The following is a 13,966-nucleotide window of genomic DNA, read 5'->3' as shown; positions in this document are numbered from 1 at the left end:
TCACAAATTATTCCTTCAGACAAGCGTTAGAACAGACATGCAATATAATGTAGCTAATTATCACAGGTAATAATGGGTAAATAAAAGTAAACGTACATCGGCTTGAGTTGGCCCCTGTAAACATAAGCTAGCGCTGTCTCTAGGAGAGCGTGCCTGGGAAAAGGTGATGTAATGTGTTCTCAGACAATGATGTCATCGACTGAGACACGGCAAGGATTTAAAGTGACAAAGGCGTTTTTCAGAGCTCCGTGTAGTTTTGCATCAGCCTTGGTCAGAGAAGAGTTAAGTCGGGAGTGTGATATTGGAGTCGGGGGAGCACCGTCAGGGAGTAGAGAAGCTATTGATAAAAATGGGAGCAAATATAAATGAGATGCAGAGACATTATATTTATAAACTTTGAATATCAGTAATACAAAGAGGACACAGGCACACATGTTTATTAATTAGTACATATGGGATACAAAGCACATTCACAATAAAGACTAGTTACAGTCAGAGAAAGGATTATTTGCGACCAACGAATTACCCGACAACTGTTCGATGTTAAAACAAGTAATGGAGTGGAATGGACGTTTGACCTTACACATTTGACATAGGTAGGCTACTGTACGTTTGAGACTAGTACTGTAGTCTACTGCATTCAATACATTACTGTGGTTACAACATAGGCACATACAGATACCATGGTGAATTTCATTATGCAACAGAACATTCAGTGTTGGTTTTCTGGAGTTAACTTGAGACACTTAGTGCATCATTCTTAATACAACTGACATTTCTTTTTATCAACCATACAGCCCCAAGCCATCCATCCCTTCATCTACATCCTCTTAAAACAAGCTCCTCTGCTGCTTGTTTACATCTCACATATCTCACCCTTACAGCTCGATCATTCCTTCTTCTAAACTGTCCACACACCTCTGTGCCCTCTACAGACTGGTATGTAACACTGTCACTCTGCCTCTCCCAAAGGAAGCGCTTCGATGCGCCAGTCCGCCTTCATATTTTGAATTTGTTTTGCATTTTGGAACAGTGTTACATCTGAGGCCTTCGTGTAGTTGTTTGGCATCCTCTTTCTTCCCATGTAGTTCCCTACCAGTCCCCTTCACTTCCACAGAAACACCTTGGTCTGCGATCGCCTTCACGGGTTCATCTCCTCCCATCTCCGCATTCCTGGTTTCACCTGTCAGATGGTCATTGTTTTGCTCAGACACGACGGGGTCTAATACAGGAGAAGAAGAAGAAGAAGGGTCTTCTTCCTCCACTTTCAGCTGGTTCTCTTGACTTGCGTCCTCTCCCTTTGGTTTGAACAATCCACGGTTGTCCTGAATCTCCTCATATATGCACAGTTCATGCACCGGTTTGACTGAAGCACATCCTTTTTCCTCGGGAGACACTGTTGGTGGTGTATCCTTGTCCATTGAGGGGGATTCTGGCTGCTTATTGGCTGTTATGATGTTCCCATTGCAATTTGTTGCACTGGTGCCAGGACAACCGGGACTCTCTCCATGCTGTTCTGTTGCTCTCACCACGCTATAGGTCACTTCTTCTGCCCTCAAAACCTCATTGGTCAACTCCATTGCCACCTCTTCTTGATTGGTGGATGCTTGGACATTCGAGGCTCCGTCTGTCATTGTAATATCGTTATCTGAGAGATTGATGTCGCACGCAATCTTATAGAAGAGTGAATGGTTATCCATTATCTTCTCCAAGCTTTGACTGACAGATGAACAATCTTCATTGGAATCCGTTCCGGTGTCGCAACATGGCGGAGGTGGGTCAACAATCGACGTCCCCTCATCAAACAGAGGCTCAATGCCATGGTTCTGCAGTGGCATGAATCCTTGCCACTGACCGGTCGAGAGGAACCACTCGGTTCTAAGATTAGCGGATGAAGAACTAGCTTGTCCTCGATTGGCTGAGACATCCTCTTGATCTCCCTCTCGTTCTACCTCATCCATCATGTTGAACATGTGGTCTGCATCTCTCTGGTACACAGGCTTTGATGAGTGGTGATTGGTCGACGGACTAGCCTTCTTTTTATGTTTCATGATACCCTTTCTGCTGCTCTGTTCTTTGTGCTGTGTTTTGTTCCCCAAATGGCTGTTCCAGTCTGCCTCGTGCCTGTCTCCATGAGCCCCCTCGTCTGGAGGTGTCCTCTCCTGGGTTCCAGGTTCTTCGGTTTCGGACACGTGTAGAACACCTCTGTCACAATCACAACAGCCTCCACAGTTGTCATGACGTCCAGAGTCTGAAACAGAAACCCAGTGACAGTGATTTTGTGTTTAACGTGGAAAGTAAACAGCCTTCTACCTAATATGACTGTATCTTTTTCCCCTCAATCTAAAATGGTTACAAGGCAAGGTTTACCTTCAATATGAGTCCACCAAGGGTATTCATACCGATTGAATGACAGTTTAAGTATGTCCATTGTGATGAGGAAAGAACGAGTACCTGACGTCTCCCTTCGGTTCCTCGCCGTGTCAGAGGTTTGGCTCGTGGGGGCGCTGTGGAGGTCCCGTCTCTCCCTCCTCTCCCACCTCATCGGCCCATTGCAAGGTGCTACGGCGCTCTCTCTGACTGCACTGAGAGAGAGATAGACAGAGGGAGGGAGATAGGAGGGCAAGGCAGGGTAAAAGAGGAAGAGAGAGAGAGAAAAGAGAAAAAGAGCACTGAGATTAAAGCTAATCGCTGTTTGAGTCGACTGGCTTTGACTGGCTGCTTTCGCATGCAGAAAATGCATGTAAACTCATCGACTTCAAACAGGTGCATGTCTGAACATAGATTTGTATTTATTTTTATAAATAATTTCTATTTTTGGAATGATATTCTGTTATTTAATGCACAGCTGTGCTGCAGCAGACTCATCATAAGCGCAAGTGATACACACACAAACACACACACACACACACACAAGGTCCCACCTCCTGATGACTCTCTCTCGGATGCGCTCCACTCGTCTGAGCTTGGCCTCCCTTTGCTCAGGGGTCAGACAAAGATCAGGGTCCAAGTCAGAGGTCAAAAGGAGAGAGGATCGTCCTTCAGTCTGTGTAAACATAACCATGCTAAGATACAGTATCCATGTATGGACCAGGTTGTTACACATTGAGGTAGTGAAGGGGGAAAAAAATAATAGCTAAACGCTATGGATACAAATGGTTTTATATAATACTACACTGACTAAGATAGGAGTTGAGATGGGATGGAAGCTCATACAGAACAATAAGTGCCCCAAAATCCCCACAAAACCCCTCATGATCTCACCTTCTCCTCACTATCGCCTGGCTCCACCCCTCTGGACGAGACATGCTCCTCATCTTCCCCTCTTACCCTGGAGTCTGACATCCCCGCTCCGTTTCCTAAAGCTGCCCTCGCGCGACCCCGCGAGACCCTCAGAGGGGTCGGCTCAGTCTCTGTGTCGGGGTCTTCTCTGGAAGCCCTTGCCGTGTTCTGGACGTGCTGCTGTGCTCTGCCAGGCCCGTGTGGGTTCTGCTCATGCCTCTCTGAAGCCAGGTCCTGGAGGACCTTTGCCAGCCTCTGGGCCGACGCTTCCTGGACCATCTCCGCCTGCGGCCAGCTGGAATTTGCATTGTGCGTTTCTAACGGCAGCCTTCTGGGCATCTTATGGAGTAAGTTCCTGCTCTGGTCGCTTAGTCTCTGCTGCATCTCCTGGGGGATCTGCTCAGGAAGTGGGTTGACCAGGTCGGGAGGGGGGTCCTCAACAGAAACACGTCGGGCAATCAGAGTGGACGGCAGGACGGCTGTGACCACTCTCGTTACCCTAAGGGGAAATGGAACCTGACAAACATCCAAAACATGAGTGAATTTGATACGCAAAGGCACGTTTTTTTACTGTAATGTGAGTCAGCTATATTGTCAGCTATGTAAAGACCCTAACGTGTACACAGGGCAAAAGCTACCTCCTCTGTAGGCTCAGAGCTGAGACACTGTGGGTGTCCAGCGGGACTGGGCAGGGGGGCTGTCCTCCTATTGGCCAGCCGTTCCTGATTCCTCTTCATCCTCTCAAGCTGTTCTTCCTCACTCATCCGCACCTTCTGAGCGAAATGCAGACGAGCGCTTGAGAAAGCAGCTGTCACGTTGTGTATGATTTATATATCTATATCTCAGCCAATGTGTATCTGTATATGGCCAATGTGTACAGTTGTATTCAACCAAACAATGCACTGACATGGTCATGTTGTGTGTTACAACAATTTGGTCACAGGAAGAAAGCAGGCAATGTCACACATACAGGCAATATGAAGGCTGTGGTGCTGCCCGTGTGCGCTTGTGTGAGTGTGTATGTGTGTGTGTACGCGTGTATGTGAGTGTGAGAGAGGGAGAAAGAGGGGATGGAACTGCAGACAATCCACAGAGCCTCTGCCTCTCTCTGGTGGTTAGTGGGAATATTGCAACCTGCCCTAATTGCAGGGAAGATGGGAGAATCAAACAATCGAAATTTAGAGGTAATTGCAGATGCCAAAAATGAAATCAAACTGTGTGTCGCCATGGATATCAATTCACATGCTTTCGTGGAGAAGAGCAGAGACAGAATACATTGGATGTGAGTAATCTTACCTTAAATGTACTGTCTGGTGTGGTCCATCTTGAGCTCGAATGAGATTCTGTATATTCTGCACATATTCAGAGTGAGAGAGAAGAAAGGCATGTTGCGGTCACATGCTACTGCACTGGTTCTCTACCCATAGTTCATTTGATTGTAGAGAGCACTAGACAAATCTAGTAGCTAAGTTATTAACCATAGATGTGATTAGAAAGAGCAGTACCGGCCATGTTTTTATGAGTCCTGTCATCATGCAGGTCAGGCTGGCTTTGTCCTCTTCTACGCAAAGGATCAACAGGGCCACTGTAGATGTGCTGGAACACACACACATTCAGACACACACGCAGACACAAACCCATAAACACACACACACATTGTGAATGAACATGCTCAAGTGTATGTAAGATGTCAATAAAAAGAGAAAACTCACCTCATAGTTGGGCTCCGCCCACATGTGTACCTGATCTCTCCTCTCATTGGTGCCCTGCAGTCCCTGAGGCAAGGGGGGGCGGGCCGGAGGCTCTGGCTCCGCCTCCTGCAACAATACAGGAGAACTAATCAACCTGAATCCATCAGTAGTTACTGAAGCAGGGTATGTCATGTGATGCTGTGTTTGTGTGTTGGTACGTGACCTACCAGAGGGTGTCCGCTCTGCAGCCTCTCTGTAGGAGAGCCAGGTGACCCTGGTGACGTCTTCAGGAACACAGAGTTGGGAACTGCAGAGAACACAAGAGGATGTCAGGATAACAGAAGGCAGCTCTTCCTCCCCTGAAGCAGATACGAAGCTGGGGGTTTCTGAACACAAGTTGAACCAAGTGTAGAACTAAGAATCAGGAGTCTGAACCGTCACATCCTCAGGATAATGAGTTAAACAGCAGAACCCTTCAGAATCGATTGTAATTATTGTTGTCTTGAACACCACGTTTACCCTGGTGCCTCTGAAGGCCCAGCAGGATCCGGAAATGGTCTCTGTTGACCTTGAGGCCAGCGAGAATGTCCTCCATCATCCACAACTCTCTCTGGGCTTGGGACTGTTCCTGAGGAAAGACCACAGTGTTGACCCTCGTTGCGAACATGCTATGTGGCTAGTAAACTGACTAAATGACCGCTGCACACAACACGTTTCTTAGGACTTGAAGTGGTCATCTAAAAAGCTGGGGTTTCAACCTGTGGCATTCCGAAGTTACAGACGTGCTGGAGGTGCGAACGGAACACAGAGAGCTCGCTCTCCATCCTCTCGTACTGACACCACACTCTCTCCATCTCCTGCGCAAAAAAACAAAACAAACACAATTATAATCATCCTTCCTGGTCATCCTCATGCTCATCTGTGACAAAGAAAAAAGAAAAGAAAATGAGACCCCAAACTATTGACATAATATGAAAAATATATATAATTTCCTGTCTGTCTGTTTGCTACTGCCAGCTATGGTCCAGGCCTTTATGTGCTATGAGAGATGACTAAGGATTTCTGTTTATGGGTTGGAATGGGATGGATTGTCTGGGATGGATTGTCTGGGATGGATTGTCTGTGATGTCTATGGAAGTGTCTTTGTTGAAATGCTACTAACTGCAGACTTTCCACCCATCCCTTTGTCATACACCCTAGAGTCAAATCTCAAACCCTCCCGTCAGAGAATCCGTTCGGTTCACTTCCTCCGCATTACACACCAATGAGACATCACACATTCTGGCTCGGATGGTGACCAGTTCTTCCTGCAGCAAAGCCTTCTGGGTCATTGCTCCTTCCTGCCCTCTGAGCCCCTGGCTCCTCCAGTCCTCCAGCTGTAGCCGGGTCATCTCCAGAGCACACTGGACGCTGTCCTGGAGGAGATGGAGGGTGGGGGAAAGTTCATACAACGCTGGCAGCCATTTTCTTTAATTTGATATCTTGAAGAATTATTTCAGATTTCCGATGAAAACTGGAATTAAACATATTTTTTTTATTGTATTTTGAAGGTACAGTGACTTCACCTTTCACCTTTGAGGAAACACACTCTTGTGCAAACACACAAACACTGCATGCCACAAGGCTGATTTCTTAGAACTGCAGTCAAAAGAAAGTAATGACTTGAGCCGTGTCCAACCTTGTCTACTTGCAGCTGAGCCAGTTCTATGGAGAGCGACTGCAGGAGCTTGTCACACCCACATAGTCTAGTCAGCACCGCCTGACAGAGGGGGAAAAGAACCCTCCGTTCACCAAATGACCATCAGATACGCAATATTCACCAATATCAGAGGGCTGTAAAAAGAGTAGGAAGCTTTGAGCTCTTACATCGGCGTCACTTTCTAGAGATAACACAGGTGGGGGCTCACGTTCCTGAAACACGTCAGGTTTGGGAGGCTGCAAAATAGATCATGTGTTATAATCGAGGGGGGTTGAGTGATGGAACTTTGTGTGTGTAGTATGTATGGTAGTATGCTCAGAATGTCAGTATGTATGTATGTAGAACTATGGACAGACACGCTCTAAAAAGGCAAACTACTACTCTACCAAAAAGCAGCAAACACAGCTGTCAGACTAGTAAAAAAAAAGACTGACAGGTAAAGGCATTGTTTGTGAACAACTGTGCTACAAAACACTCAAATAATACTACTACTACATTATCGATCATGGTATGTGATATATTTATGACAAATCAAGAATATTTTTTGTATTCCCTTATAGCCCTGAACTAAAATATGTATGTACTTCTTCTGCAGTTAGTAGCATTTTAACAAAGACACTTCCAAAGACATCACAGACAATCCAGTTAACAGAATTTGGGCTAATTGACCATACAGGCCCATTCCAACTCATAGACAGACATTCTTAGCCATCTCTCATAGCACATAAAGGCCTGTACCATAGCTGGCGGTAGCAGACAGACAGACATATGGCTGCGGTGGTGATGGTGGTGGTGGTGTGGGGGGTGAGGAGCATGGGGGCTCTTCGAGGGGGGCAAGGGGGGCAACAAGTCTGTGTGTGCCCCTGTGGAGTAGCTCTGAAGAGAGAGACAGGGTCAAATGCACACATGCACATTGTCATTTATCCAACTGGGAAAAAGTATATAGCTGCTTACATATACAGCATAGGTATCTTGTCCTGCAAAATCATAACTTACACAACTCCAGTGCTGACAATTATGATGAGTAAATGTGACTAAATACATCAAATGTTACAGTTGATATTATTTGAGGCGGTTATTTGCTCATCCTTTGTTTCCAAAACCGTACCTTGGACAAAGTTCTTCTTCCAGTGGGGATATGATGGAGGGAGGAATATGTGGGTGTGGGCTGTGGAGTAGAATTAAAAGAGAGAAGAGATTCAACTCAAAATGAATGTATTTCTCAACTCACATGTTCATGGCCATATTCACACAACGCTGACAAAACAAAACCCCGTCCTAACCTGACTGATGTTTTGCCACCTCTCCGTCACAGGTGTTTGTGGAGTGGATTTGTACTCCAGCTTGGGAGACACAGGCGCATAGCACTGTGGCATCATCGAAAGGTCACCCTGGGGTCGTATGTCAACCCTCCCCACTGGTGTGTGGGGTCGCGACCCCAAATGACCTCTCGGTGTTAAGGAACCTGTCCCTATAAATTCCCCAGGCTTGGGTGGCGTGTGAGGACCTGAGAGGAAGGGGAGAGAGGCCTCATCCTGGTTTGGAACATAGGCCCTCTTTCTGCTGAACTCTGGAGGGCTGGGCGTCTTGGGTGAAGGGCTGGGTGGACAAAAAGGAAAACAGAACAGAATGTCTTAGTCATGAAAGACCCCACCCGGACACCTCTAAACGAGCATTTTCGTTATTTGACGTTATTTTTTTCAGACGCCTTCTGAGATCTGTCTACCTTTGTCTCCCGCTGCGCCTGCCTCTGTGGTCCGTGTGCGGAGTCCCCATCTTCCCCCCCGTCAGCTGACTTGGATCCTTCTGGGATCTGTGGTGGTGAGCAGCATTATGGGAGAGACCATCTCTGAGAGAGGGGGAGTGAATGAGCTCCACAGACTCACTGCTGCCACCTATCTGTGTGAAGTCCTGATAACTCGAGCAACGCCTGAGGTGAGGAAAAGGACACAGAGGCGTTAAAACAGCAATACGTACGCAGTGTATTTAATCAATGATCATTTGAGTGGTTTCAGGGAAAAGAGGGTTAAGCTTAAGAGCTCTACCTATTGATGGAACCATCGGGTTCCATACAAGCTGATTGGCTGAGGGCTCGTACCCAGCCCAACATGTCTTCCTGAGTATCTGCACTAAAGAAGTAGGAGCGCATTCCCTGGTGCACCACCTGGTGAAACATTTGACTACATTCAATCTCAAACACTGAGACACGTACATTGTACACAGTGTGATCGTAAGGGGTTGTTCATTTACATTGCTGATGGAGAGTCCTGTTAAAGTGTTTTACCTTAAAGGTGTTTTTTCTGTTTTTGCATTCTCGCGGCGTGCAGAAGAGAATGTTGTAGCTGGGTAGAGGAATGCTGCCTAGCACAGACTCCTCTCTGCTGTCTGAATGAGACATGCGAAAAGGAAGATCATTAAACACAACATCTTTAATGAAAGAAAGCCGCTTAGCTCTGTGTTCTTAAACGTCCAAATTCGTCGTGAAATTACGCTGGCCAAAAATTCTAAAGGGACAGAATTTCAAATGAATGAACCTCTTTCTTGCTAACTGCTCATTTACCTTTATAATAAAACAGACAGTAGTTGGACAAGACAAACCACCTCCTTTTCCAGAGTTTCAGCCCAGAACTGTCCTAAAGAATGGCAAAAAGGAACTGTTCAGAGGATGAAATTCACAGAGGCTCTGTATGTCTCAGTATAGCATAAAATCGCAAATTCAAAGCTCCCGGCAAGAGCAATCACAATGTTATTACCAATACCTACCTTCAGGGCCTGCACGAGTACCTCCGCTGCACTAGGCAGGATGTTTCAACAGCACCCCCCCCCCGCACAAATCGGAGAGACGCCCCCCCCAATCTGTCTCAGCGCCCTCTACTGGTGGTGTGGGACGGTTAATCAATGGAGGCACTTTGGTATTTGGCCCCCCCTCTTCATGGCGCCCTAGACGGCTGCCTAGTTCACCTATAGCAAACGCCGGCCCTGCCTACCTTCATTAACGAATTAAAACATGAATTAAACAGACACCCACCTTCTTATTGAGCCACCCCCTGATGACGACAGGACAGTTTGGATCTCTCCTGGCTGCTCTGCATCCCTTCCCAAACGTCTGCACCTTGTCATCGCTCTCCTGGGGGGGCGGAGCAAAAGCGTGACATCAAGACTTGTTTTCAAGTTTAAAGGTTCCGGGTTCTGACCACAAAAGCAGACTGTGTGCATTAGACGGGTGTGCCAGGCTGACCTTTCGGATGGGGAAAGAAGAGATGGTGACAACACTGGATGCTTGGCTCACCCTGTCATGGTCCTCCATCCTGCTACCAAAGACACAGGAGGAGGCAGGAGGAAGAGAGAGAAAACACAACAAATTATCCCTTCAGTTTTTCAGAATGAATCCACGTTAATTTATATTCTGGTTTGTGCACAGGGAGATCCAGGTATATAGAGCAACTGGTGTCACTTTACTGTCGTGTTTGTAACAGAGACTAAAAACATGGTTTGATAAACAGTCCTGCAGCCTGTTCACTAGGCCTCAGGACCTATATTAACTGTTAGTCTTAACACTCTTACCCTAAGCTGACAACAACCCTAAAATATACGTAAAGGAACAGTACACCTACTTTAGCATTAGTGTAGGTCGAATGAGTATGCAGTACACACAGTATGAAACATCATCACAGAGAGTATTGTTTTCTAATCACTAGGGCCTCAGAGCAACACAACAAACCCATTCGCTCATCCTTACTAACCTGAATCTCAGAGTGTCAGACCAAATCCCAGCCCCAAAACACAGACAACAGTCTTCCTAACAACGACACAACGGTTGGTGTCACGACACAATTTCACAATGGAGGATATTCCAAAAATCTGTTGATTGGGAGAGGTGGTGTAGTCGCACACCCGCTCCCGGCCGGTCCCAACACACTCCCGAGTTCTATTCTGAGCCATGATGGTCCCCGTGGTGAAACTGACAGGTGACAGCTGCATCGCCGTGGTAACAGGGAGCGGCCTGGGAGTGTGTGAAAATCAATCTGGCAGCAGGCTGGGATGGTATGCGAGACATCCTCTGGAATGCGTCCCAAACTACAGACTACCCCAGCTGGGATTTGGAGAGAGCGACAAAATCTAAATAAAAAACGTGAAGGGATGGAAGATGAGTCTAAAGTTTTTTTTCTCTCTGTCATATTGCAGTGCAGGCTGTGAGAATGTTGCTGTTTTTTACCATATGTATTTTCATAGTTCAGCGTAGACAACAAATGCTGTCTAGATTTTTTCCATGGCAACCAGCAACCATGTCCTCTGCCAAATAATTTTAATATGAATGGACAGCGGGCTACTGTATCTGACTTGATAAAGAACAGAAGCCAGCATTCACACACATTTACTGATAATCAGGTGCTCTGTACTCGACAACAACAACACACGTGAAGAGGGCAATTCCCAAGTAGCCTTTGATACTGAGCCACCACAAGCACTCGTGGGAGACGTTCAGCCTAGCGACGTTATAAATCTGTCCCATCAGCCATCCTCAAACAGAGTGAGAGAGTGAGCGAAGACAACAAGTAGGTCATTGTCAGAGTTTAAGCCGAAGACTCATGGCTTGAGGTAATGAGGGCTTTGTGGGTGTTGAGAAATATTTGGAAAATCTCCTCCTTATTCAGTGGGAGTCATTAGTTTGAGGAAGAGAAACTTGAAATGCTGAAGAGTGACGGAGAGGACAAATAGTGCGTTTGTGTCCCGCACAGAGTGCGCTTTGTGGCGCTCGAGGACCCTGTAGCATCATGCGAAGGTTGACACACAGCATGTTGAATAAATAACCCAGCGAAATCACCTCTCTCCATCTACGCTTGGAACTCCATTTAAAATACGCTTGCATGCAGAAACAGTCCCCAAAAGTCACCACAACCGTCAATAACCTTTGATCCCCCCCCCCCCCCGAAAAAAGTCCACATCACATCCTGATGAAAAGAGGGTCATTCACCATGAGACGCATCAAAATATTCAGAGCTGATTTTCAGTTGTGGCCAAACACTGCCTCAGTGTTAGAGTTCAGCCAGCCTGAGAATAATAATCTTGCTCTCGTAGTCCACCCATAGACAATGGGTCACATCAGGCCAACAAAGAACCGCAGATCTTCCAAAACCAGGAAACCCCAGCAGAGGTATCCTACCCCTCAGCTTCCTACCACACAGCTCAACCCACCATCACTCACACACCAAGCCCTGTCTCTGGAGACAGAGATCCAATCCAAAGTAATGGAGATGGACAGGTACAAATAGGGTGGACTGTAGGAAATATTATTGTGATGATGGAGCCGTAGAGGACTGTGGGATTTTGTCTGACTTATTGACTTAATTATGCAAAGACTAAACAAGTTTTTAAAGGTGATTCTTTTTCAGGTATTTTTTTTTAAATAATGCTTACTGTTTGTGTGAGTAAAGATGTTACAATGAAGATGAGAAAATAATTTTGCTTACTTTTTGGCATACGAATCACTGGAAGCATTATCTAAGACATCATATAAAAGGAATTTTTTTACAGTGGTACTACCTTAACAAATTCAAAGTGAACCAATTTTCCAAAGGCACACGAGTTACCGGAATTCTCCGTGATATGTATTACCACAACTTTCGTCCAGTAAAGATGCCATAAAGCTGTACTGTACCTGACCAATCGCGGCCGCCTGTTGGCTCCTTCGTGCTCCATCACTTGGCGCGGATCCTCAAAGCCTCCTGCTGGCTCGGATGCACTTTTCCTGGCTAAACCCCGGTATCATGCTGCCCAGTCCAATCACAACACCCTCACACTCCTCTACCGCTCTACGGTGATGTGTCAATCTATCGTTCTCTTTCACGCTCTATCCCCTCTCTCGCTCGCTCTCTCTCTCCCTCCCCTGTTTGTGAAGTTTGTCTGCACAGTGTGTCCGGCGATCTACCCACGCTGTCCATTAACACTAAATCCTTCTGTCTGTCCGCTAACAGTGAGCTCTCTGTCTACTGCTCCCTCTTCCTCCCCCAGTCCTCCCTCCCTCTTCCCTTTCTTGCCCTTGGCTCTCTCTCTCTCTCTCTCCATCCATCTCTCTCTCTCTTGCTCGCCATCTCTCCCTCCCCATCTCCCCGAGCTCTCTCTCTCCATCTCTCTCTCTTCATCTCTCTCTCCCCATCTCTCTCTCTCCCTCCATCTCTCAGTGTACCACTCTTTCGCTGATTGTGGGTTTGGGATTTGGGCATTTGGGGGGAAAAAGCTGTCCTGTCATTTTGTTCCCCCTTCTTGACATTTGATTGTAACTTTCCAGCCAATGTGACTCTGGATTTGAGCTGACAGCTTCTGTAGTTTGGATTATTATGCCTGTGTAGTTGTTGGGCCATGTTATATTTGAATATGGTTCATTAGATGGTATGAGGAGGCTCACCTTATAAACAAAATGATACAATTTGAGTTTGCTGATTGAAAAACAATTATTAAGATAATGTATTTAGCATATTTGTGTTAACGTGGTCTAAGTTTAGAAAGCCAAAGCAACGACTGAAAAAGAGGATCAGAAGATCAGCTGAAGGAACCAAACTGATAGACTCAGATTCCCCTTCACAGTGAGTGTTGTAACATAGCAACCTGCTGATATGCAGGGTATTTCCTGAGGATGATAAGAGGATAAACATAGAACTCATTCAGTCTCTCACCCAGTCTAAATGTACCCCTGTAACATAGTGTAGAGTAGAAGTCTGTTTGCCTGGCATTGTGTTTGTATAGTAGAAGGTGCCACTGTAGGACTGTAATGTATTGTACTACAATAAAATGTAGATTCTGACCATTTCCTCGACAGTGCAACACTGTGTTTCATATTTGGGCATCTGATATTGGCTCGTCAATTTAGTTTATAGAGTGTGATTTTTTACCCTATTGTGAGCATTTAAATAGCTTCAACCATTACCAATAAGAGAGTCTTCAACTATGTAATTAGCATCTCACACAGTTTACTTATTTCCTTTTTTACCTCAGATATTTAGAATGACCAAAGAGCAAAGAGGACCAATCAGAGTAAATCTAGACATTTACGACTCCTCCCCTTACAGCAAGGGGCTGTGACAGAATACATCTCCTTGAATGACAGCTGTGTGGCTATTTACAGGCTCTTGTTACATGCTGTGACCAAGGAGGGTGGGTCTCAACGACAGATGGGTGTGACTGGAATTCAACACCCACAGGCTCAAGGTTAGTGCAGTGTCGATAACTACTAACATTTCAGTTAAAAGATGAGCAGCTTCTGTTAAATATAGTTTAAATGTCAAATAATTATATT

General features: G+C 46.0%; 1 protein-coding gene across 4 annotated transcripts; it reads right to left on the bottom strand.

Annotated features, from left to right (window-relative positions):
- Positions 1 to 857: 857 nt before the first annotated feature.
- On the bottom strand, positions 858 to 12,625 carry si:ch211-234p6.5. Of its 4 annotated transcripts, XM_047032030.1 has the most exons (24): positions 12,332 to 12,625; positions 9,911 to 9,983; positions 9,701 to 9,799; positions 9,233 to 9,305; positions 8,957 to 9,057; positions 8,718 to 8,836; positions 8,399 to 8,602; positions 7,956 to 8,271; positions 7,781 to 7,840; positions 6,840 to 6,908; positions 6,652 to 6,732; positions 6,236 to 6,388; positions 5,732 to 5,830; positions 5,493 to 5,601; positions 5,201 to 5,280; positions 4,995 to 5,099; positions 4,788 to 4,878; positions 4,579 to 4,634; positions 3,921 to 4,055; positions 3,265 to 3,798; positions 2,925 to 3,046; positions 2,455 to 2,585; positions 1,035 to 2,251; positions 858 to 946 (listed from the first exon to the last, which is right to left on the bottom strand). In XM_047032030.1, the coding sequence occupies exons 1-24, from the start codon at positions 12,370 to 12,372 to the stop codon at positions 902 to 904; spliced, it is 4,113 nt and encodes a 1,370-aa protein (XP_046887986.1). In that variant the 5' UTR covers positions 12,373 to 12,625; the 3' UTR covers positions 858 to 901. The 4 variants fall into 4 exon arrangements, with proteins under 4 accessions (XP_046887986.1, XP_046887983.1, XP_046887984.1 ...); XM_047032027.1 differs by having other exon boundaries at positions 858 to 2,251; positions 9,911 to 9,980; positions 12,332 to 12,623; XM_047032028.1 differs by lacking the exon at positions 12,332 to 12,625 and adding an exon at positions 10,416 to 10,614 and having other exon boundaries at positions 858 to 2,251; positions 9,911 to 9,980.
- Positions 12,626 to 13,966: the final 1,341 nt, after the last annotated feature.

The sequence above is a fragment of the Hypomesus transpacificus genome, chromosome 13, assembly GCF_021917145.1.
Source record: "Hypomesus transpacificus isolate Combined female chromosome 13, fHypTra1, whole genome shotgun sequence".
Lineage (NCBI taxonomy): Eukaryota > Metazoa > Chordata > Actinopteri > Osmeriformes > Osmeridae > Hypomesus > Hypomesus transpacificus.
This window is presented reverse-complemented; position numbering and strand designations above follow the sequence as displayed.

Excerpts from the sequence above, each read along its gene's own strand:
- si:ch211-234p6.5 (XM_047032027.1), bottom strand. The coding sequence starts at position 12,372 with ATGGAGCACGAAGGAGCCAACAGGCGGCCGCGATTGGTCAG. Across the intron at positions 6,909-7,780 it reads GAAGAAGAACTTTGTCCAAG|CCTCCCAAACCTGACGTGTT; the intron begins GTACGGTTTTGG and ends TCTATTTTGCAG. Across the intron at positions 3,047-3,264 it reads CAGGCGATAGTGAGGAGAAG|ACTGAAGGACGATCCTCTCT; the intron begins GTGAGATCATGA and ends ATGTTTACACAG.